Consider the following 25,612-nt stretch of genomic DNA (forward strand, 5'->3'; position numbering starts at 1 on the left):
AGTAGAAGAAATCATGCCCAGAATTTGGCTAAATGTGTGGCCTGATAACAGCCAAGTCCTGGCATTGGACTATGAACTGCTATGAAAAAAACACCATTGGTCTATTTTGTTTAGTCATAAATAATTCTTATCTCTGCACCTCCGGAGCTCTTTTCAATATCAATGGGTTGATCTGTGCAATCTTCCAGTGGTGAAAGGGAGGCAGTGCTGATCTGGGGCGCCCCAGGCTGGCCCTGGCCAGGGGCCCAGGCTCTGCTCTGGCAGCAGGCACTGCTGCTGGCTTTGCTGAGGGCTGCTTGCATGGCCCCTGCAGTGTTCCAGGTCTGCTTGGGCCAGGGGACCCACCTGCCTGCAAAAGGCAAACTGTACTTTCTTTTCTACCTCTCTTCTCCCTTCTTTGGTGGATTTTGCAAAGATTCTTCCTCTTGTCTATACCCAAAGGACTGTCCTAGGAGTAGAGTCTGTCTCACTCCCCATTTTGAGTAAAATCCCATTTTTTAATAAAAAATGACCACTGGACCTCCCTGATGGCCCTATATCAAAAGTTTTCAACATGACAGGTACTACCTGCTCTACATTCTAACCACATACTTTTGAAAAATGCTCCAGCAACCAGCTCACCACAGATTTTACACAACCTTTCTGAGTTATTTTCAGACTTTGCTTTCTTTTTCTCAAGTACAACTTGAGAAGAGCCACCCGAGCCCAGCAGCTGCTGAGCCAGGCAGGTGTGCACCGCGGGCCGGCACACGGGATGGAGCCGAGGCTGCGGCACGGGGGCTACGAGTGAGTGACACGGACACGGAGCGCCTGAGTCATCCCGCACGCCCAGGGGAGGGCAAAGGTGTAGCTGGGAAGCAGCACAAGGTGCTGCACCGATTGCCTCCGTGGGGACGAGGTGCTCAGTGGAGCTCCAGAGCAAGCGCAGGGCACCCAGGAAGCATCCCTGGAGGCTGTACCACCCTACAAACACCTGAGTCATAATCCCCTGTCCTCCTCCTTCCTCCTGGGAGTGGCAGCAATTTGCTATCCATGTAAGCCTGCCAGAGCAAACCCCAATCCGAGGCCAAGGGACAAGCCTCCACCCTATTGTCCACCTACACCTCACCCTCCTGTTTTGGAAGGAAGGGAACAGGAAAGACTTTGGCTCTCTCCTCCACGCCTGGGCCCCAGGTCTCAGCAGCTCTGAGTTGTCAGAGGTGGTTTTTCCCAGGATGGTTTTCTTCCTTTTGTTTAGGTCGTTTGGGATTTTTTTTTGCGTGCAGAGGAAGAATTTGTTCTTGCTCTCCATCCATGTGTGGGCGTGCTGCCAGACACTGGTTCTCAAGCTGGTTTTGGCATCTTCTCCTTAAAGGTAATATTCCAGCTACAAGACCAGACCATCACTTGGTCTGCTCATCCAGCCTTTTCCCAAAGGTTTTACAGAATAACTCTCCAAAGGAGGAAATATGTTGCACCCAGTGATTTCCTCTTCATAGCTGGGGATGGTGAAGCTCTTGGTAAAGGATTCCTCCATTTTAAAAAGCAGATCATCTCCTGAACTCATCTAGTTGACTAGTTTTGTAAATAATACAGTGGATAATGAATAATCATTTATCACCTTGGAATCTCAATTCCAGCAAGTTTTGGAGAAGCAGGTGTCTGTCCCAAATTCTGCATTTCCCTCTCCTCTGGACTAATGGACTATGTGCATTAGTTCATTCAGAGATATCTTTCTGGTTTCCTCATTTAACCTACTTATCTTAAACTATCTTATCCTATTTGCTCCACAATTTCTAAAAAGATCCTACCCCAGGACAAGATCATTCTTGTGAAATTTTTGTGTGTATTGGTTTAGTTTTGGCAAAGTTAGGAGATAGTGAAAATGAGACTTATAATGGAAAGCTAGCTGCTAGCGACTCTCCATTATACATGTCTACCTTGCAGGAGAGTTGTGAGGATTAATTAATTTGTGTTTGTTAAGCACTTTGAGATCCTATGATTAAAGGTTCTATAGAAATGCAAATTGTTATTATAATGATAAATTCTTTATATGAGCTCATATATTTTGCCTTAGAGGCACAGTCTCACCCTGAGTTGCGTAGTTATACACGTAAATCTTCAAACATTATGATGAAAATGTACCTCTGAAGGCCTGATCCTTCCTACTGCTCCCACTTCATGCATAGAGCTGCCTTTGATTTCAGGCAGGTCCCATCAATGGCACAATTGTAGGATTCAATTTGTTTAGGAAAAGACCATTGTATGCCTCCAGGCTTCCCACTGAGACACACAACTTTCTGTCTCACTCCATAAAACCACTACTTGCTGTCAGTAATTATTCCATCTTATTAATAAACTGACTGAACAGATGACAAAATCTGGATCTGAATTCTGACCCTTCCAAAACTCAGGTTTTCAGAGGTTTATTTAACCTGTTAGAGAACAAGGGAGGTAAAAGCCCACTAATGGATATAGGATTGAATGTCATTCCTGACACATAATATGTGACTCTTTGGCCCTTTCCCCTGTGTGATTTGGCAAGCGAAGGCTTTCAGGCACAAGCTGCTAAAGGACTCCCCCTTGCAGGGAGCAAGGCCACAGCTGCACAATCTTGGAAAACCCATGACTTTCTCTCAAAGACAGCTCTCTGTTTTTCCTTTTCCTTCCCCCTTGCACAGGCTAGAAGCATCACACTGCCCATGCCTTGCCTGCAAGGGCATTTGACCATCTGATCAATGTCCTTGTCTGAAGCACTGGTCCAACACAGGGGTTGTGCAACAGACAGGAAGCAGGGTCCTGGGAGAAGCAGTCACCCATCTTCCATCCCAACATTCCTCTGTGCCTTCCTTGCCACATCTCCAGCACGAAGCCACCTCAATTCACATCACTAGAGGACCGAGTCAAAAAAATGTCACGGGGTTTGTTTGCACCACCCATGGGCTTATCTGAGTGCAGAATACAGTGCCAGAAATACCAGCTGTAAAAGAAGTCTCCTGCCCAACCTCACACCCAAAGTAGGACTATCAGCAGGCACCAGAGCAGGTAAGCCACGGCTTTTTCTCGCTTAAGCTTGAAAACCTCCAAGGATGACCACCCCACATGTCTCTCAAGGTTACACTACTCTCCTGGAGAAGTTTCTCTGATATCCAACCAGAACTGCCAGTGGCACAGTTTATGGCCATTGCTCTTCCCTATAATGTCTGACAATGCTGAGAATTTTGCACCATCTTTGTAGCTACTGTTGAGATAATCACCTCTTAAACTGCTTTTCACCAGATTAAACTAATCTCAAATTAAACTCCAGTCATAATCCAAAATGTGAGGTTTTCAATATGAGGTCTTGCTTCTTGGATGTTTGCAGTGTGTAGTGTGTAGGTAAGATTACAACTCATTCATTCCCTGAATATGACATCGTCTCTGTTGAGAGCAAGATGAGGAGTCTATTAAAATACAAAATGTTTAAACTCTGCTATACCATCATACATTGCCTACAGCATCCATGAATTAACTATAACAATGTTAGAGTCAAATCTCATTATTTGGCTCACTTCTGGTTGGTGCTGAGCTCTTACTGAGGATGATGGTATTCAAACACCTTGATGTATCGAGTATATTTAACAACATGCATATGAGAGCACTGAGTTTTAAAATTGATTTTTCATATATATCTGTGTCAAATCTGTAACTGTGAAGGATTAGACAAGGCACAGGCACAAAACTGGTGCAGTAATGTCAGAGTTATGTGCTTCCCCTCATGGCATGTGAGGTTTTGAACTAATTTTTAACTGGGCTACTAAGCCCAAAAAAGGCAAATCAGAAAACAGATCCATAAGCATTTCTGGAGTTGAGCTGCAAAGCAAAGCTTCCCAGTCACTTCACAAGAATTTTGGTTACTCTGTCTCCTTTAATTTAGCTGCTGCAAGGAGTTATTTTAGTTTGTTGCTCTGACTCAGAAGGATGCAACATCACATTGGTAGCACTGAGTTGCAAGAAACTGTATTCAAATGCCTAGAAAATGTGCAATAAAAGATGATGAAAAATGTATCCTGGAAACGTTGTTTTCTCTAATGACAGGGACAATTTGTAGGTTTTCTTTTCTCTGTGTCAATGAACTGAAAGGTAATGAAGAGCTGCTGCCCCAAGAGAGCTGGAGGCAGCCCCATGAGATCCCCCCATGCACATATGCTGCATCCACAGCCCACATAGTACCTCCACCTCACACAGGCCCACATCTCAGCACACTCCTATCAGGAATTTACTCTCTGCAATCCTTGGTAAGTCATTGAATCTTCCTCTGAGTCACTTTTTCATCCATTAAGTGGAGGTAGTATTTACCAGCCTTCATGAGCTGTCACAGGGCTTAATTTCTTGAGAAGCACAAAGACCCTGGTTAGACTCAGAGGGAAGGAAAGCAGCTGAGAAATGCCAGGCATTACCTTGAGGTTTTCTCCAGCTGCTGTGGTGGTGCTGGCCACTTCATCTCTCTCCCACTGGGCAGCTCTCCCCACCTGGCCACAGTTCAAGGAACCTGGGGCTTGGCTCCAGCTCCTCCCAAATTTAGGGGTCTGTAAGACCTAGGACACCCATCATTCAGCTGGGTGAGGGCCCACCAGGCTGCTGCTGCTGCACTGCAAGATGTAGGAGACTGACAGCTATAGGGAAGCCAGAGAGTCCTCCCCATCCCCTGTCCCTCCACAGCAGCAAGAGCCCTGTGTGGAGAGAAAGTGAGGAGGAGAAATATCAGGAAGATATGGCCACAGTCTCCTACCAACAAATGCTTTTCCAGTGCCCTCTTCTGGAAAACGTTTTTGGCCCAAGCAACTGTTTCATATAAGGTAGTCTGAGACTGGTGGTGACTTGCCAAGAGCTGCAGGAGCATCCCCCAGTTCTTCACACCCAGGATCTGCTCTGCCCCTGGGTCTGGTGGAGCTGGGCAGCTGCTCATGCCCTTCAGAGCAGCTTGGCCAGACCCTCAGAGCATTAGCCAGGAAGCAGGAAGCAAAGGACATGCCTCCTTTTTTGTACCTGAATATGCCTGAAAACTGCCCTTGACTGTCCTCTGCCACAGGCACCCAGGGGTCCTGAACTGTAGCACCTCCTGCAAACATTATGCTCCTCAAAGCCAGCCCTTGTCATCACCAGCTCTCAAGGATCCTCCAGAGACAAGAACTGGAAGGAGGATGAAATATTTGGTAAGGCTATCATTTTGAGGAGCTGATAAAACATTGCTATTAAGTAACTGCAAAATGCATCAGTTCCTCAGGTAATTGCATCCTGTCGTTGCTTTTGTCACCTCTTTCTCTTGGAGCAGTCCAGCCTTTGCTCCCCAGCCTCGGGTACAGCTCCATTTTGTCTCACACCAGGGCAGTGCCTACCCACTGGCCCCTGCCCCAGCCAAGGTCAGCCAACTGGGACATGGCTGGGGACAGCCACAGGCTCTTCTCCTGCCCCAGTCAGAGGGGAGAAGGTGGAGATTACCAGAGTTGTGTTGGAATGCTGGGGCAAGTGATGGCCATTGTCATTATCCAGACCACAGCCCCTGTTTTTGAGCCAGCTCAGTGAGCAGCTGAGCTGCTCCCTGCACAGCCCTTCCCTTTCCTCTCTGTCTGCTTTTCCAATGCTTAACTCCAACTCAGACTACTCTGTGATTCTGCAATCCCCATTTATTCACAGTCAAAAGAAGAAAAATTAAATTAAATTATATCTGCTGTCCACAGAGCCAAATCTAGAGGAATTTGAACCCCATTATTTGTCCTGTTAACTGGCAGGGGAGATGGTGTGAAATTCCTTAGGGGTTTTGATGAGTTATCTCAGCAAAGACAATGCTTGTGCAGCGGCCCTGCTGCAGCAGAATTACTGTTGAGGGCAGGTAGTCCTTAGGACCAGCTGATGTAGGTGCTACACACTGGGATGGTTTTCCCCACTCCTTGCTCTTATTTAGAAAACCTTCTGTAATTCATGCCTGGATGTGTGATGACATACACACACATCAAGTATATATATACATATATTTAAAATACTTTAGGACATTTTGTTCCTTCTTTCATTAAATTATTTTAACCAAAACCAGCACTTCTGTCCCCTGAAGTTTCTTTTGGGTGTGTCTCAATCCACTTTTTCTTCATTATCTGCTTGATCTTGGTGTTTTCCTTTATTTCAATCCTTTAAGAGATTGTTTTGCAGCCCCAGCCTGGTGCCCTCCACCCCCAACCCAGCTCCAGAAGGCAGGGGATATGGAGTGGACAAGGATATCCCTTTGATCTGCTTCTGCCTGAAATACAGTGGGTTTTCCAGCTGAGCTTGGTGGGAGAGGTGGGAGGATGGAACCTCTGAGGCCAGTGAGCACAACCTTTTGCTTTGGATACCTCCATGAGAGCATCCCACACCGCACAGCAGCCAGCATTTCCCATCACTTTTCCCCATGTAGGACAGAGGGTTTTCTCCACCTTGCAATGCTCACTGGCCAGCTCTGCAGGAGGGTAGGGGCTGCCCAGATATCTGCTTTCATAAAGCCATTAAAAGAGCCTTCGGTGACTTGGAGATGGGGAGCAGGAGCACCCCGAGCTCTGTCCTGCAGCAAGGGCTGCAGAAATGTTCCTTGCCACTTACAAATGTTCCAGAGGTGGCTGGGTGTAAAAATCACTTTTTCAGCATGGCAAGGGTAGCTCCATCCTCCCACAAACATTGACAGGGCAGGAACTCAGTCCACAGGGCAGGGACTTAGTCCTTCTACCATGGGGTAGGGCTTGAACTTTTTAAAGAGAGGGGGAGAGGGGCAGAAAATGTTTCTCCTGACAAGGGCAGAAAGCACAGTCGTTCAGGGCTAAACCAAGACTGGATTGAAAGGATCAATTGATACCTTCTTACACCTTCCATGGACGCTCATTTCTCAAACAAGTCAGTAATACAAAATAACCTTACAGTAGTAACAGCTACCAGTGTCAGAACAAGAGCGGATGGGAAAACTCTGGTCATTGTTACGGGAAGTGTTTTGGATAACACACTCGGTGGTCAGAGATGCAGGCAGGGGCAGCATCGCTGCGGACAGCAGCCAGTGCCGAGCACAGCGGCTGCGAGAGCCGCACAAACTGGATGGCTCTGTCGCCCACAGACACGCCGGGTGTGACACACTCCGGGTCCCCTGGCTCAGCAGCGCTTTCCTCCACCATCTGCCAAAGGCATCGTTTGAAGCCGCAACCCTCCGGCCTCCTGAGCCGCTTTTTCACGCTAAGGCTACGGTACCGACCCGGGAGTACCGAGCCGGGGGCACCGAACCGGCGGCGGGGACGGCGCGGTCCATGCACCTGCTGGCAGCCGGCGGGGCTGGGGTCGCGCACATCACCCCGCAGGGGGATCCCGTCCCGGGCGGCACCACGGGGGAAGGGGCCCCGGGAGGGACGCAGCCCGTGCAGAGCTCAGCTGGCCCGGCGCACGGCAGGGGCCGGGCCGGGCGGGGCGGACGGGGGGCGCGCGGCGCCGTGCGCATGTTCGGCCGTACGTCACAATAGCGGCGGTGGGAGCGCGCCCGGTCCCAGCCGATCGCGGCTGGTTTGAGCTGGTGCGTTGCCACAGCGACGCCGCGGCGCTATAAATACGAGCGCGGCGGCCGTGGCGAAGCTTTGTCAGCCGCGGCGCCCCGCTCGCTCCGCCAGCCCCGCTCCTCCTCAGCCGGTCCGGCGCTCCCGCCCGGCTCCGCGCACCGCGCCCGGCTCGCAGGAGGAGGGGGAGGCGGCTCGGAGCGAGGGGATCGGCTGCCGCGGGGGCTTGACAGCAGCTCCGCCACAGCTGCGAGGTGAGGCGGGCGGCGGGATGCGCCGGGCTGTGCCGGGGAGCGGGGCCGCGGCGGAAGCGGCCGGCATGGAGCCACGTGTCTGCGGGGCCGCTGGCAAGCGGCGCGGCCCGGGCTGGGCGCCGGTGCTGCCACCGGGCACGGGGAATCCCCGGCCCCGGCAGGGAGGCGGGAGGCTCCGGGCGGCTGTAAGCGGGCCAGACCGGCTCCCCGGCTCGCCTGGGGAGCATTGGCGGCGCTTTCCGGCAGCGAGGGAAGGGACGGCCCCGCCGTGGCCGCCGGGCCGTTTCCGGGGTGGGGAAAGGCAGGTGCGTGGCAGGAACAGGGCTTGGGGCGGCGGGCTCGCCCTTGGGCCGAGGGGCGACGGGGCGCTGCCTCCTGCACACCCGGCGAGCACTGGCCTGGGCCGGGAGCGGATCAGAGAATAACAGAGTAGTCTGAGTTGGAAGGGACCTTAAAGACCATCCAGGTCTAACTCTGCCTACGCAGGGACAACTTCCACTAGACCCGGCTGCTCAGAGCCCCGTCCGACTGGGCTTGAATACCCCGAGGGATGGGGATTGAGCCCTTCTCCCGCGGTGCGCAGCTGCCCCGGACGGCTCGGGTGGGCGCCGAGCCGCAGGGTGGTGGGAGCTGTAAGGAAGGCGCACCCCGGGGCTGACAGGCGCCTCCTCGGGAAGCCGCAGTGTCAGGCTGGGCGGGCAGTGCCCCGCTGCCGGGCCGGGCAGCGCAGCCCCAGCTCGGCCGCGTCAGGCTCCTCTGCGGGACCGTGTGGCTTTGCCGGGAGAAGGGCGTCGGTGAGCGCGGCGCAGCCGGCCCCGTCCGTGCAGCCCGCAGCGCTCTGCAAGCTCCGGAGTCAGAACCGCCTCGGGCGCCTTTTCTAGACGCAGCTTGGCTGTTTGAGTACCGAGCCTGCAGGCATGACTCAGCTCTAAGTACAGCTGCTAAATAGGGGAATGTTCTGGAGAACAAATTCTAAATGAGCATAAATTGCCTTTCTTCTGGGGAGCTGCAGACACTTTGCACACAGTCCAAGTAGAAACATCCTTTGGGAGACTACAGTTTGCACCTACATGACCGTGTTCTGTCTATATGCTGTGTAATTACACTGTAGTTAAAATTATGCAATGAGATGGAAAGCTTGCAAGAACTTTTTAACAAAATATGTTGTGGCCGGTAAAAGTAATTTCCCTTTTACATGTTAAAAGGAAAAGTGCTGTTCATGCAGCTCTCTGCAGAGGGGAAGTTAAACTAAATTCTTCCTGATGATGTTCACATCTCTTAACCACAGCTCAAGTCCCTGAACTGCTTTCTGCAAAGCTGCAAGTCTATGATGAGATGCAATTTCTCCTTAGTAACAAGCACCTCCTGAGAAGTGTTTAATTTGCTGTTTCTTATGGTCCTTTCAAAGAGGCTTTAAAGAGAAGACTTTAATCCAGCTTGTGGTAGAATTATCACTGCACGTGAATGAGAGCAGAAGGAGAATGAGGTTCAATGGATTGCTGGGTTTATTAGAATCAAAGCTTAATCTAGTTTGACTCTCAAATTTGATTTGTCTCTGATAAGTGAGAAATTATCAAAAGATACAAAGTAGTTCTTGTTGCCATATGTTTCTGAAGGTTGAAATGAAGCATAATTGCTGATGTTTCAAAGTTATTCAATACAATTCAATGAATGTTTTTATATGCATATATGAAATTAATGATTCTGTTGGTTTTAGAACCTTGTTAATCTGTAACAACTATAAAACATCCCTTTTCCATTGGTTTATAGCCAAACTTTTTGAAAATAAAGGAAACAGTAACATAACTTAAAATTAGTGAATAATTCAGAGTTTGCATAATTTTCAGTCCTAGTCTGTATGTCTAGTTTGAATGTAAAATTGCTGAGAGAAGGAAGAGGGCTGGACCCCGTTACGTGGGTGACTTGCAGTGCTGAGGTCTTTGAAAGGTAGCACACACTCTGCTTAACAGCTTGATGGAGAATGCTGCTGTTCTGTATTTGGACTGCCCAGTGAAAGGGTGGCCCATGGGCTTCATGGGTCATGGATGGCAGAGGAGTGTGCTTTTGCTCTTTAGTTCTAGTTCTCAAGGGACTTTCTACTTAGCAGATAGATTTCTGTTAGCAATGCAGATTTGTAATGGACTGCTGTAAATTCCTGTTCTAAAGTGCTAGTTGGGATCCCTGTTAAGACTTTTTTCTGCAGGTCAGAGTTACGAACCAGTCTCAAAATGTGTATCTGCCACTCATGACAGCTGAGGTTCTCATGTAGCTTGGAGGTCATGAGTAGAACAGGGAAGCTCTGACTACCAACAGAGCAACTTCAAGGAAAGCCCTGTTCTCAGGTCTGCTTTGTGCACAGTCTGAACTGTATTGAGAATCCAGGTATTTTCCTGGCTTGGACCTAATGAGAGTTGTTACTACTCAGAAGTCAGTAAAGTCTTGGATTATGTTGGCAATAACAAGTAAACCCTTTCTTCTGAAACTGGTGAGCTAAAATAGTGCTTAGGAGTTTTTTAAAAAAAAAGTTGTAAGTAGACGCTAGCCATAGTATTGATAGCTCTGATGTGGAGGTGAATGAAAAGAGAGCAGAAACTTGCAGGGAGCCAGACTAATAATAACTGACAGTATTTATTTGATTGATTTTTTTCTTTGAGCAGACTCAGAGGATCATTGAATTGTTGAACAGAGAACTTGCCTTCCAGCTAGCAAGATTATTTTGGCCTGCCTCCTTGGTTCTGATTACATCTGTTCTGTCATATGCAAGTGCCTAATGTGTGCAGCTATTAGTGATCATTATAGGAGCTGTATAATTGTAAATTATATGGGCACAAAGTAGTGGTCATATAATGACTATATGAATCTAAGTGAAGTATTGAATGTAAACTATATGAACTCAAATTAAGTGATTAACTTTTTTTTTTTTTTTCCAGCACTTCATATCCAAGTCCTTTCACATAAACCTGAAATCTTGGAAGTCATGAGTAACTTCAGCAAAGAAGAATTTGAGTTGACCTTCCTTGATGAAGGTTTCACTGCCAAGGATATCCTTGACCAAAAAATAAATGAAGTGTCATCTTCTGTAAGTATGATGGGAAAACCACTACATTTCATGATGCTACAAACTTATAAACTAATAGAACAAGTTGTCCTTGCAAATGATCCACAAGACAGCCCCCTCAAATGCTGACCTCTAGGCTTATCCTGTTATCTCTTGTTTGTAAGGTTAAGATGTGTGTTTGCTCTAGGATGATAAAGATGCCTTCTATGTTGCTGACCTCGGGGACATTGTGAAGAAGCACATGCGGTGGCATAAGGCCCTTCCTCGGGTGACCCCCTTCTATGCCGTAAAATGCAACGACAGCAAAGCTGTTGTGAAGACACTTGCTGTTCTTGGGGCAGGATTTGATTGTGCCAGTAAGGTGAGATCTCAGCTGTCTTCTGATCTGTGATGCTCGTATCTGTGCATCCTTACAAGACGTTTGTGTAAAATTAAGCATAACTGAGTGGTGTTGCTTTTGTTGTTCTGATTACATTAATCATCTATGTAGAAATTTCTTCTAAAAGTGTAATGTGTTCTTTCTTCAGACTGAAATACAACTGGTACAGAGCATTGGTGTGCCTCCTGAGCGAATAATATATGCAAATCCCTGCAAACAAGTATCTCAAATCAAACATGCTGCCAGCAGTGGTGTGCAGATGATGACATTTGACAGTGAAGTAGAACTAATGAAAGTTGCAAGGGCCCATCCAAAAGCCAAGTAAGTAATGTTAATTGTTCTATCATTCTTCTATGGGTTCCCAAGATACAGAAATATCTGCTTTATCTGAAACTTGTTCTTCATTAGTTTAAGGTAGTCTGCAAAACTGTGAAACGATAAGCAAACTTTTAACCAGTGAAATCTAATCTAGTAGAGTTTACTGGCACTTTAGGAAGAGATATACAGAGCAGCTTGTATCTTTAAGCTCAGTCTCATTCTGAGATCATAGCTGCCTGGTGATGTCTGTTATACTGAAACCATCTCATTTTTTCCTGTTTCTAGGTTAGTCTTGCGCATTACCACTGATGACTCCAAAGCAGTCTGTCGTCTGAGTGTTAAATTTGGAGCTACACTTAAGACTAGCAGGCTTCTTCTGGAGCGTGCAAAAGAACTTGACCTTGCCATTGTTGGAGTTAGGTGAGCTGACAGTATCAAAACACAGTCATACCAAATAAGTTTCCTTTAAATAGTCTACCTGAAAAGAGAGATGCCTTTGCATGTGATGGCATGAGTTTATAAAAAACTTCTTGAGTAATTTGCCAAATAGCAACTGATTTTTTGTATCTTTTTGTAGTTTCCATGTTGGAAGTGGATGTACAGACCCAGAGACCTTTGTTCAAGCCATTTCTGATGCCCGCTGTGTGTTTGATATGGGAGTAAGTCTAGTTCTACTTTCTCTGGAACCACTGCTCAACTGTTGTGGCAAAACTGAATGAAGTGTACAACTGTTATGAGGTTAAAAGCTAGCTAAGTCACTGACTTGATGTTGTTGGAATTTTTTAGGTCTTGGTAGCTTACTTTGACCAGCTTGGCAAAACTAAAATTGGCAGCTCAAACTCAAATTACTGTTACTTGAACACGTGTTAGCTCTGTTTCAAGTGTTAACAAAATGGCTTCACACTACTTTTTAAGCTTAAATGATAAATTATAAACTGACATAAATTACAAACTTTTCTTGACAGTGTTGCTGTTCATTTCGTTTTAGGCTGAACTTGGCTTCAATATGTATCTGCTTGATATTGGTGGTGGCTTCCCAGGCTCTGAAGATGTCAAGCTTAAATTTGAAGAGGTATAGCTTTGCTAAGAAGTTATCAGGTTGTGGAGTCTGCTTTGAGTGTTGATCTGGATTAAATAAAATCTTGCTTTTTCTGTTTGTATGCAGGCAGATTTGCAAAAATGTGTCTGCTTGGTCAGAAATGTAATTAAGAGAGAAAGAGGAATTAATCTGAAAACTAGAAATTAGATGAGCTCATTAGATACATAGCTAAATGACTGCACAAACATGCAGAAGTCTCAAAAAAGTAAAGCCAGTTTTAACTACAGGCTTAATTCTCACTCAACATAGCCTTCTTCCAGTTGGCACTGTACTGGAGACTGAATAGATTGGCACTGCTCCCAAATAGGGTGAAAGGGTAGTCCTGAACCCATACTGTCCTTAGGGGTGGCAGCATATGAGATCAGTGTTGGATTTGATTTTGGGCTAGCTTTTGGATAATTTTTCAGTTGTTCAGTGTTTTCCAGTCTGCTTTACCTCAGCAATATCTCTGCTTTCAGAAGAGGCAAGGGGGCTGAATATTGCTGGGACTTCCACTTAAAGCAGTGTTGTCAGAGCACCTTGCCTTCTAACCCAAGGAGGTGTTAAATGTTACACATTAACATAAGGATACAGCAGGTTACATAAAATGTTTTCTTATAATAGTGTGAGCTAACATTGTAGCCCTTTTGGTACCTCCTAATGAAGTCTGGCTTCTCATAGTGCAGTATGGCCATGTGTGAGGCATCCAAGTAAATTATGTCATTGGGCTCCGCAGCATGATACAGTCATGTTGTGGTTGGAGGCAGCTTCATGATAACTTCAGAACCTGGAAACAACTGTTCATGATGGCAACTGAATTTCAGCTATGATGGTAAAGCCTCTGTATGCTTATGATCCCATGAGATGACATCTTTTGGGTTTAGTAAGCTGTGGAATAGTGCATAAGTAGCAGCACTACAAGTGGACTACAAATCAAATTTAGAGTGTGGGGACTTGCAGGGCATTAATGATGGTTTAATGAGCCTAGGAGAGGTGATTTCCTTCAGCCTCAAATATGACCTGTTTTGTTTCTTAAACTAAGCTGCAAGTGGTGTCTGCTTTTCTTGCTTTGTATTTAGTATATAGTGAATTTAATTGCAAACAAGGTTTTGAATGAGAAAAAGCAAAAGCAGTCAACAGAAATTACAATTGATGTTACGTGTTTCACTAGTATATAATTTTGAATTTGAGGGTCTTACTTAATCTCAGACTTCTAAGGTAACACCTGAGTAGCTGCTGAAATATTAATACTGGCATCTGATTTTTTTTCCCTAGATCACAAGTGTAATCAACCCAGCACTGGATAAATACTTCCCTTCAGATTCTGGAATAAATATTATTGCAGAGCCAGGAAGATACTATGTTGCATCAGCATTCACGCTGGCAGTCAACATCATTGCAAAGAAAATTGTGTTAAAGGAGCAAACAGGTTCTGATGGTATGTAAATCAAGACCTAGACTTAGATCTAGCCAACTGTGTGTGTCTTTCCAAGACTTTTTCTCACTGGTGTCTTGACTTCTTCCAGATGAAGATGATGCAAATGACAAAACTCTTATGTACTATGTGAATGATGGGGTCTATGGATCATTCAACTGCATCTTGTATGATCATGCACATGTTAAGCCAGTCCTGCAAAAGGTATGCCTATTCAGAAATACCACGTGCTAGTCACATATCATGGGTGTAGGAGAGTCCTTGTCACAGCAGTCACTTCTCAGTTCACTGCTCCCTTCATGTTGCCAGACTCTGGTGTTTAACTTACGAAGCACACAGTGGAATTAACTCAAAGCCAGAGGTGAAGAACCTGCAAGCAGCTCTTCCTTTTCTTCAGAGGGGGAATGTTACACTATATTACTTCTGGAAGCTCTATTTTGATAGTCAAATAATTAAACTCCACTCTCTTCTTTAGCGGCCTAAGCCAGATGACAGCTGCTACTCCTGCAGCATTTGGGGACCAACCTGTGATGGCTTAGATCGGATTGTTGAGCGCTTTAATATGCCCGAGCTGCATGTTGGTGACTGGATCCTATTTGAAAACATGGGTGCCTATACTGTTGCAGCAGCTTCTACTTTCAATGGATTCCAGAGGCCAGCAATACACTATGTGATGTCAAGACCAGCATGGTTAGTAACTAAGTATCTTGATCCATCAGTACTTCCGAGATCACTGTAATAAATAGATTGTATCAGTTGACTACCCCTTAACAAGCAAGGGGAGTTTTGGTGCCGCAGCTCTTGTAAATCTCTTCCTGGTGTAGGAGAAGGCAATGCTTCTGAAAGCTTTTGCTGTGTGGTTAGAAAAATGTTGATGCTACTAATTACTTTGATGTACATGCTTATAGGAGAGATGCTTTTAAAGGGGCAGTGTTAGTAGACTTCATTAATCTGGATTCTAGCTAGTGTTTTCACTATTGCACAACATACAGAATAATGAATTCTTTGCAATTAGCTTCTGTCACTTGTAATCAGAGGCCAGTCAATCACAGTTATAATATGTTGTCTTCTAAATTAGTAGCTTACTAAATCCTGACTGCTGGATGCAGTGTTGCTTCACAGTATGATGTCTATGTTTGTTTGAGAGCCATTCCTTGGTTTAGGTTGAGCTCTGGCTCAGTGCTCAGTGCAGAGTGCTAGATCTCCATGGGAAGTTATTAAACAGGTAAGTAAAGAAAGCAGGACTACCTTTTAAGTGCAAGGATACTGTGAAACTGCAACTTAAACAGCAGTTTTAAAGTAACCTATGTGCTCTGCATTGCAATACAGGTTAATGGATTGCACCTTCTGTAAAAGTGGGGTTTCCTGTAAGAGGAAGCCCTTACCTCTCCACTGGTATCTGCCTGCTGAACTGGCAGAGGACTTTTGGGCAGAAGTGTTACCCTAAAGCGTGATTAGCTCTGCTGTTGGATTGTTTTTGAATTTATTGAAAATCTTTAAGCTCAGGGAAATTCCTGACGTAAAAGTAAGAGGAAGTTTCCTCTATTCTTCTACTAACCCTGCCAGTATAAGCAGGGCTTTTATTTTTTCTTTCCCTTAGTGTAACCTCCAGTCGATTGAAGCATTTTTCAAAACACATGAAGCCTTTAGACTTCCCTTAACTGTGTCTAATTGAACTAAAAATGGCTCTGTGGGAGAATAATTTGCTTTTTCACTGTATCACTAGGTTGCTGTTAAAATTTAATACTTGGTCTCAGGCATGCTGAGCTTAATTATACAAACATAGCTGTAATCCAAGGCCACAGCACAGCCCTCTTTCAGGCCTATGTGTATTTTCTGTTTTGGCAAGAGAATTGTGTGATAAGGGCTGGCCCTTAACTGAAAGGCATGCATCAATGAGATTGTGGTGCAGATCTTTCTAGGACAGGCAAAAGTCTTTTGGAATGTCATCTACGTATTCTAAAGATGAACAACTAAATTTGTGACTAGAAACTGTGAAAGATAAAGGACAAGGTGATTACATGTGCCTTAAGTAAAAACCAGTAATACATGGGGAGCCATGAGTGGCACAACTGTTTGCCTTGCATACCTAAGATAACTGGAACTGTAAGATGACACCAAGCTGAGTGTTGCTGTTGACACACCTGAGGGATGGGATGCCACCCCACACCTGAGGGACTGGGACGGGCTTGAGAAGTGGGACTGTGGGAATCTTACTAAGTTTAACAAGACCAAGTGCAAGGTGCTGCACCTGGATGGGAGCAACCCCTGGTATGAATCAGTCTGGGGGGATGAACAGATCCAGAGCAGCCCTGCTGAGAAGCACTTGGAGGTGCCTGGTGGATGAGAGGCTGGACTTGACCCAGCCATGTGCCCTCGCAGCCCAGAAAGCCAAACCTATCCTGGGTTACATCCAAACCTTTCTATGAATCTGTGCACTAAGTCCAAAAACTCAGTTAACTGAATTTCTTATGAGGTTGTGTTCTAGTTTTCTTGTCTGAATATGGAAGGAGTTGTTTGATTCTCACTGGTCTGGTCAGCTCCTTTATATTCCTAGTCTGTTATCCATATTTTTTCTTGATTCAAGTTACCCAGTAATGTGAGGGTGTTGAATAAGTGACACTCAAGTTGTCAGGGGTTTTCACATCTGAAATTCTGAACTACTGAGCACTAAGTAAATTTATATAGCATGAGGTATACAGATGTAGCTGTATGGGTGCATCTTTGCAAATCTAAATCCTACACAGAAATGGTAAAATCAGCTTGGTATTGGCACTTTCCCTAAAGCCTAGCCAGCCACAAGTGACCTGCATGGATTCTGCTTTTATTGTTTTTAATGTTTTCCCTTTATTATAATAATGTCAGGATTGCAGGTGATGCATAAAGAATTCATTTCATACTGGCAATTGTAAAAAATGTACCTTACATTTTTAGGTAGATTGCAGTGAAACAGTTTTTGACTCTTTCTTTTTTCTTTTTTTTTTCTTTTTTTTTTTTTTCTTTTTAGGCAACTAATGCAGCAGATCAAGGAGCAAGGATTCCTAGCTGAGGTGGAGGAACAGGATGTTGCTAGTCTGCCAGTCTCTTGTGCCTGGGAAAGTGGAATTGAATATCCAGCAACTTGTGCTTCAGCTAGTATTAATGTATAGGTAATATTTAGTAACTAAGTGCAAGGTTAGTCATTGAATTTAGGGCATTTGGGGGACTGTTAACTTAATTCTTGGTAGAATTTTTAAGTGTTTTTTTTAACATTTAGGTTTGGCATAAATGCAAGAAAAATGACTAGGAGATGGGTCACAATTATCTGTGTTCCTATGGAAACTATTTGAATATTGTTTTATATGGATTTTTATTCACTTTTCATGTATGCTACTAAAGACTGACCCTCAACTGTCAAACAAGTATTTGTAGCTTGTGTATGGCAGAACGGGCTAAGCTTAGTGCTTTGTGACCTACCTGTTTTAAAATAAAGTATATTGAAATAACTGGTCCTGTGTTTCATTAGTCTGTAGAAAATTAATGTGTCATAGATGGCTCATACAGCATATATGAGGGCAGACCAGATGCTGCAAGCCCAGAACTTACTAATAAATGGATCTCCCCTACCCTTGCTCTCTCAGCTGAAGTGAAGGAAGCCCCCTCAATGGGTAGGGAAATGGAACTGTCTTTTTTCATATGTGATTAGAAGAAGGTTGACTGCCAACAAATTGAATACTTTGTGAACTCTTGTGAATTCACATTTATTTTTCACTACTGAACATGTGTGTACCAAGTTGCATATTGCTGGTTCGGTGCAGTGCTGGTTTTCTGCAAGTGCTGTGGCTGTTTATAAACATATCTAGTCATTGAGAGAATACAGCACAGGCTCCACGGGTGGCACACTGCTTGTTATGTGTGCCAGAACTCTAATATGTTGCAGGAAAACCCAGGAAGCTGAAACTGTGGCTGACAGGCTCTCTGACCTGTGTTGCCTAGGGCTTTAGTATAAAAGAGATAAGAAAGGGGATTTGACATCTTTTGTATGTGCAATACGATTAGAAGCTCTTATTTAATGTTACCGAAAGATGTGCTACCCTTCTGCCTTTGGATTAAATGTGATAGCTCCTAGTATTTTCCACTTAGTGTCATCTAATACAGGGGGTGTTGATGATAAAATAGTCTGCTTATTGAAGCAGAACATTGTGACTTATGTTTGACCTATGCTAGTTTGGTGCTGCTTTTTGCACTAAAATTAGAGGATGTTTCTGATAAACTAATTGGTCCTACAGCTGGATTTTATCTATTTGCCAGAGGGTCCTAGACTGCAGGCATGCCATAGCAAATGCCTGATGTGTAAAGAGAAAGATCTTAATGTACTGAGTAAATACTTAAAGCTTAAGCTAACTTAGAGTAAGTGTTAAAATTTGAAAGGTTGTCCAAAGGTTGGCATTGCTGATAGAAACAGTGACTCCAGCAACAAGAGAAATAAAGCTGTTTTTCAGCTGTGTACAAGCAGCTCTGAAAGGCAATGTTTAACCTCCATTCTGTGCTTCCAGCAAAACTCTCCATTAGCTGAATTAGTAGGGTAAACAAGAGTGATGGGTCCTCATTCCTGGGTCTCTTGAAGCATCCCAAGTGACTTTCTTTATTTGCTTTATTCCCAGCTTCAAGCTTGTGATTAAAATAGCACTTGCCTTTATTCTTATGCATATGGCAGATTTCAGTACATACACAGAGTGGAGCCCTAGCCTTAATCTCATAGAAGCGCACTGCATCCAAAATTAGTTACTCTAAATTCAGCTGGAAATGTAATGATTCTTACATTACCTCTGTAAACAGAGCTAGTAAATGGTAACCAAATGTTAATACTGTAACAATTCTACATCTTGCTCTGCCAAAACTAAGTGCATTTGAACAGGCGTGCAGAAAATATACTCTGAAGAGCTGCAGTTGTCTAAAGGACAGGTAGCTACTTTTTCAAAGTGCCTATTTGAAGGCTGGGGCTGTTTTGAGTCAGAAGGAAGTTTAGCTGTAGTGAGACCTTATGTGATACCTGCACTAACACCTACTGTCCTGCTGGGCAAGTGGCACAGTCTGCCTCCCTCTACTTGCAGCTGGTGGAGACCATGTCCAGCAGGTAGTTTGAAGGCAATCACTTACGGAAACTAATTAGTGAGCTTCACTGAGAAGTTGGCAGGCTGCCAATTAATTTCATCTTAATTTAAGTTGATTGGTTATTTTAGCTATTTCACTAGGTTTTGTCTCAAAAATCCAAAATTTACATCTCTGCTGGAGGCCAGGACTGTAGAAACATGCTAACCAGCATTTTGATCCATATGATGCTTCCCCAAAAGAGATGTAGCTGACTGTAGTTCTTTACCTTTCCTTTGACTGGTATGTCATAGACTTGGCTGATGCTCTCTAAGCCATGTCTAACAAGTGTGTCAAGTGTTTAAAAATGGATAATCTGAAGCATCTTCTGTATTAAAAAACCCCAATGGATTTTATGTTGGTGTGTCTTTAAGCAAGACTTAACTTTCTCAGGTTATGCTGAACAGATGTTCTGGGCTTTGGGATACTTCATCTTATGGCTGCCTGGCTCCTGGCTTCCACTGAATCTTAGTTGCCCATTTTTTTAATTGATTTTAAAATAGCCCAAGTGACAGCATTTTGGTCATAGGGTGACTGTGGGTATTCCCTACAATCCACAGTAGGGAAATTTGTTTATTGCTGGAGCAAGGACCATGTAGGACAGCAAAGACGTAACAAAGTAAACAGTGAGGTCATATGGTTTTGTTTGACTTCCCCTTTGATGGCCTTTTGGGACATTAAAGCTTTTGCTCTGTTTTGCTGTGTTTATTAATCAAATCCAGTTGTTCTAACTGCATATCTTAATTATTCTTCCCTGGGGCAGGGTTGTCTGATACAGGAGGAAGGGAGGACCTGCATGCCAGTAAAATTGAGATCAGCTGCATCTGTCTGCTGTAATTAGCTCAGCAAATATTAAAGTTGGAGCCAAGAATAGCCTATGCCTTTCAGCTTGCTCCTTGCTAGCCTTGCTCTATATAGTGCTCTGTCTGTCTCACTGTGGGCTTTGCTGGCACATTAGCAGGGACTGTGGCATCCCTGCTGCAAATGTCCCTGCTGTTCACTCGCTGGCACCAGTGATGGTGGTGTCAATTCTCTCGGGATCACACATGTAAAACGAAAGTAATATCTGAGGAGAATGCCAAGACATCTGCCTGAGATGGTTTCTCATCACCCCATTTCTCTTTTCTATATAGTGAAGATACTTGAGATCTAACTAGAGGTCTAGCTGAGACCTTGTATTTAGTCCCCATGTAGCCATACAAGTCCTGTACTGGAGTTCAGCTGACATTCTTTAGTGCAGAGGTAGTTTCATATACCAAAAAAAGCTGAGAAGCACTCATCCTCTGGAATTACATCAGATGGACAATCAAAGGTGGAAATGTTTTAGGAGAGATTGGAGAATACTGACACAGAGAGGAGGTAAGGGACGAGGGGAAGTTGCTGATGGCAGCATACCACGGAGCAGAGATCCCTTGTCTTACTGCATGACCACTTAACTCTTGTTTTACTTTTAAGCTGCTGTCTTCTAGGCTACCACAGGCCTTGCAGACAAAGTGTCAGTGCACCATTTGCCATGGCAGTCAATTTTGCTGCCTCACTTTCACCAGCAGAGAAACCCAGAGCTGGGAGCAGCACTGAGCAGGGACCCCATGAATCCACCTGCAGGAGCAGAAGCAAACCTGGTGCTGGAGGGAGCTCTCCTGCCACAGACCTCATCCCCAGAAACTACTATCCTTTAAACAGGTGTTTTATAGCTAAACACAGCATCAATTTGCGGCAAGATTTCCAGATCAAAACCAGCCCTTTTTCACAAAAAAAAAAAAAAAAGAGTTAAAAAATCATTATCCACAAGTATTGCAAGTGGAACTTAGATGAATATTATTTAATTGTAAAAAAGAAAAATATAATAGATCATTGCAATAATTATTATTTTTCATTTTCTCTTGAAAGAAGCACTGATTAGTACCAAAAGAAGTGAGAGAGACTTGCTTTGGAGAGTGTCCCTGGTTTTGATTGCATCACCTGATTTTCTTTACAGTTTGAAGGCAGTTGGTATCTCCATGGTCATGGTCTGGTTTCAGGACCCATGGTCACAAATGCCTGCAATTCAAATTTGTCTTAAGCTCATTAAAACACTGTACTTGACCACCCTAAAAATACATTGAGAATAGGGAGCATGTACTGGGGCTGGGACTTAGGCTTTGGCAAGCTTTGCTCTTGCTCTTCCATCGGTTTTGTAGTTCTCAGTACAGGAGGTGTTTAGAGCAACTCAGCCACGGTGGTGCCACTTTTGGAAAGCTGATGATGAGCTCCCAGAGGGGCAGAGCCACCAAGATGCCCTTTGCAGGATGAATCAGAGGGTGAAGGTGAGCACTTTGGGCATGAGCAACACTGGCTCCTTGAGTCCCCTCCACTTCAGCGTGGAAAAGTCACAAGCGTTACAGGGAAATCACTGGCAAGGGAAGGGAGCTCCCTCAAGGGAGCACACTGCAGTCTTGTGTGTCCACGCAGTCTTGCAAGTATTGCTACAGTCCAGTAAATATTAGACCCTTTTTTGAATGTGTTTATTGATGCTTATACTGCAGCAAAAGCCTTCCTCTATGTGTTAGTCTTAGCCCAAAGACAAAATTATTAGCATGCTGAATCCAACCCTTCTTTTTCTCTCTCATTTTAGAGAGCTGATCCCAGTCTTGCCCACAGTATTCCCACAAAAAAGAAGTGCCTTCCAGCTACAGTCTCTTCAGTTCATGCTCTCTAAGTGCTTTGCAAAGGACTAATTGGTTCAGCCTGCTTTTGTGGTATGGAGCCAGCTGCCATGTTCCAGTCCAGAGAGCAGACAGCAAGGCTGTGCAGCAGTTCAGGAAAGGAGAGAAAGGCAGAGACACTTTCAGAGCAGTGATGCAGAGACCAGTGCTCCCAGCTGGGCTGCTACAAACACCTTATCATTGCTAGGGATGAGGAGGCTCAGAGTACCTTGGGAACTCAGCAAGCACTGAATTTCTCAGCAAGGAGCTAAGAAAGGACAACTGTAGCAGCTCAGTACAAAGAATTCCCAAAATATTTTACAAGTATTATTTAAGCTAACTTGAGACAGCATTTCCCTACCGTGTGAGAACAGGGTTTGGACATTCAGTTGGCATAAGCATGACCTTTTATATTTGGCTACTAAACTCACTAGCTGGAAAAAGAGAAGACACTGGCAATCTTGCAAAGTACGAGATTGCAATGCTTGGAACAAGATACCATGGATGCAGTTTTCAGTAAGAAGTGCTGCTGCCCTTACTGTGAGGATGAGATGAAAACAACCTATTGCATTGTTAGATTGTAAAAAAAAAAAAAGCCTGCTTAAGGACTCCATTTACTTGCTGTTAACTATAGTTCATCAGTAGCAACAGCATTTCACAGGAACAGCTCAATAAATATTTCTCAGCAATAGTTGTCCCACTTTTCTGCAGTCAAAGCATGCATTAAACAATTAAAGCATCTGACTGAAGTGAAAAGCAAAAGAAAATCCAACTTGCCAGAGACTGCTCATTCTGGGGAGGGAGATTGCTCCTGCTCCCCACCAGAATGGCTCCCAAACTCCTCACAGATCAGGTACTATGGCACTCACGTTTTGCCATCTGGGTTTCATTCCCCTGTGGGTTATTTGGGCAGTCTGGTCTGGGGGAAAGCTGTCCCTTCCAGGGGAAGGGTGTTGGTTTTTAAAGGTCCCTTCCAACCCAAGCCATTCTCTACCTCAGTGATTGATTCTATGATCATACCTGGCCTCAAGCAAAGCAGGTGTTCCTCTGTGACCTGAGCCAAGGGAGATCCTCCCAGAGATAAGGACATGGTGACTAATTAGCCACGGAAAAGCCCACAAGATGGAGCTCAGCTCAAAAAAAATGCATCCAAGAAATTTTATCAGTCAGAGTCAGGGAAGGAGGAGGAAAGGAGTGAAACGGGAAGCTTTCAAATGAATCCCACAGTCCCGATGTTAGAGCACAGCATAAGTGAGATGTTACTAGAATGAACAAATGCAAGTAAGAAAGTGCATGGAAAAAAGTATGTACAAAGTAATATTTGAGCTATTGCACAGCTCAAAAAAGCCCCAGCTAAAACTCTCATCCCATCCATTCACAGAGAAGGGAAATAGAGGATGTGAGAGTTTTAATACAAAGAAAACTTGGAAAAGAGCTGAGGTTTCTTTAATTATTTGTTAAGGCTGTTACCTCAAATGTCCTGTCAGCTTCCAATTTCCTGCTTGGAGCCCAGTCTGAGGCTTGGTTCTTTCAGTAGCTATTTCTGTGATGTTTTTTATTCTTCTGTCTTGCTGGGGTTAATTTATGTTTGCCATTCTCAGAGGTTTTGGGTTTTTGGGTGTTTTTCGTTTTTTTTGAGTGAATGCATGGAACTGATTTATGCCACCTTCTGTAGAGCAGCTTTGTAGGATTGCAGATGTCAAGTGCCAGTGGACACAAGCTGGAAATCTGGAAGTCAGGCTGGATGAAAGGAAAAACTTACTTCATGGGGACAGCCAGGACTAGTGGGGTTGGCCAGGCCCCATCTCTGGAGGCTTTTGAGACCTGACAGATCAAGGTCTTGAGCAGCCCTGAGCTGATCTTGCTGTTGATCCTGCTAGGAGCAGGAGCCTGAGCTAGAGATCTCCTGAAGTCCCTTCCAATCCTGGTATGCTTGTCATCACCCTGCTCCCTAGTGGGTCTGGCAGTGCCATGGGGCTGAGCCCTGCAGAGCAGTTCCCTCAATTCAGCAATGGGGTTTGCCAACACTACCAGCCTTGGCTGCCTGCTCCTTTATGGGTCTCTGCTTGGTGAGAGCTTGTGCTCCAGTGCTAAAATGGATCTAAACTGGGCAGCAGCCTCTGAGGAGCTGCTGAAGAGAGAGGACCCACTCCTGCTTAAAAAAAAATAAAAGAGTAGCGGGGGGGACGAACTGGTAATGAATCCTAAACCAAAGACACAGTGTTGCTGTTGGAACAAAGGGTAAGTCTCATCCTGCTCCATGGCGTGAAGAAGATTCCTCACCCAGGAGGCCTGACCCTCATAAGGTGGCCTCTGACCTTCCTAAAGCAGTTTTCCTGTGTCCCCAGATGAATGTGCGGATCACTGCTTCTCCTCCTGGGAGAGCTGCATACAGGTATTCGGAGGGAGCAAATGGCTTCAAAAGCTGAGAAGCCTTCCCAGCCTCAGCTTTAGGACACTGGTGGTGTCCTTAGGACAGTGGGAGAGCCGCTGGATCCAATAGCCATGCCAGCACCAGGGCACGGGGGTGTCGTCCCCCAGGAGACGTGAGTCTCAGGAAGGTCGGGGTGCCCAGAGCCTGTGGGAGCAGGCCGGAGCGACCCGCTCGTCTGTGGCCGCTGAGCCGCCACCGGCCCGGCCCTGCAGCCGCTACCGCTGCGCTCCTGGAAAGGGTTGGCCAAATGAAGAGACCTCAAAAGATGCCTTCTCTTGGTGGCTCAGAAGAGGAAAGCTGCAGCAAAGCAGTAACACGGGTAGAGCGTAGCCGAAGAAGGTGGCGTGGGTGAGGGCTGAGCGGCACCATGGCTAGATGGCAGCAGCAGCCCGCGCCAGGGCCTCGCTCCCCCCACCTTGCCGCATCCATCCCTCAGCCTGCTCCTCAGCAGCACAAGGGACCTTCCCAGGGCTGTGGTTACTGCCCCCACACTACCTTTTTGGGAGGAGAGAAGAAATTTCTTTTTTACCAGCAAATAAATTGGCTGGCACTGAGGCAAGCTGAGAGGGAAACAGAGCTTGCAAGGAAAACATAACTCCTTAAACCTTCGGCTTTTGAGCTCAAGGAAAGATGGTGGAGAGGGAAGAGGTCAGAGCAGACAGGCCCGGTGCACCTGCCCAGGGTGCATCCCTGCAGGTGGGCTGCCAGCAGCTCCCAGTGTTCTTCTGCCCAATGCCACCAAGTCCAGGGGTTTGTGGGACACAACGGAGACTCCCCGAAGTGTCTGCGGCCGATGAGAGGTAAGGGCAAGCTGGAAGAGTGAGGGTTCCCTAAAAGTCTCTGCAGCAGATGAGTCCAGCCATGCCCAGCTCCCTGCACTCCTGACCAGACAAGCATCCCATGGCTCAAGGAAGGCTGGAGACAGATGTCTTACAGTGCCTATTGCATGCATGGAAGTCACCCTTCACCCAGGGCTGGGCAGCTTAATCTGGGTGTGCCCTTGGATGCACCCCAACACATGCCCTGGGAGAGGCCCTGAGTTTTTTCCACTGCTGTTGTCTCCTGCAGAAAACCACCCTGCTTGGGCAGAGGATACCAGTGGGACTGCAGAAAGGCAGAGCACATCTTGACTGCCCTGGCTTGTTGATACTGTCCCAAATAATGCATAGGGACCCTCTGCAACCATCCTCTGCCATCCTGCCAGCTCCTCTATTCTTCGTGAGAGACTGTGCACTGGCAGAAAGGAAGAAAAGAAAGAAAAAGTGAAAAGGGGGAAAAAATGCTAGCCTGGTCATTATTTATTATGAGTGCAAAGTGCTGAA

At 45.5% G+C, this 25,612-nt stretch overlaps 1 protein-coding gene across 1 annotated transcript; it reads left to right on the top strand.

Moving 5' to 3' along the window:
• Positions 1-7,506: 7,506 nt before the first annotated feature.
• Positions 7,507-17,524, top strand: ODC1 (ornithine decarboxylase 1). Its single transcript, XM_041477913.1, has 11 exons — positions 7,507-7,774; positions 10,705-10,853; positions 11,020-11,193; positions 11,360-11,532; positions 11,815-11,949; positions 12,107-12,188; positions 12,518-12,601; positions 13,883-14,045; positions 14,134-14,246; positions 14,518-14,732; positions 17,050-17,524. The coding sequence occupies exons 2-11, from the start codon at positions 10,752-10,754 to the stop codon at positions 17,189-17,191; spliced, it is 1,383 nt and encodes a 460-aa protein (XP_041333847.1). The 5' UTR covers positions 7,507-7,774; positions 10,705-10,751; the 3' UTR covers positions 17,192-17,524.
• Positions 17,525-25,612: the final 8,088 nt, after the last annotated feature.

The sequence above is a fragment of the Pyrgilauda ruficollis genome, unplaced genomic scaffold (genome assembly GCF_017590135.1).
Source record: "Pyrgilauda ruficollis isolate IOZ18807 unplaced genomic scaffold, ASM1759013v1 scaffold42, whole genome shotgun sequence".
Lineage (NCBI taxonomy): Eukaryota > Metazoa > Chordata > Aves > Passeriformes > Passeridae > Pyrgilauda > Pyrgilauda ruficollis.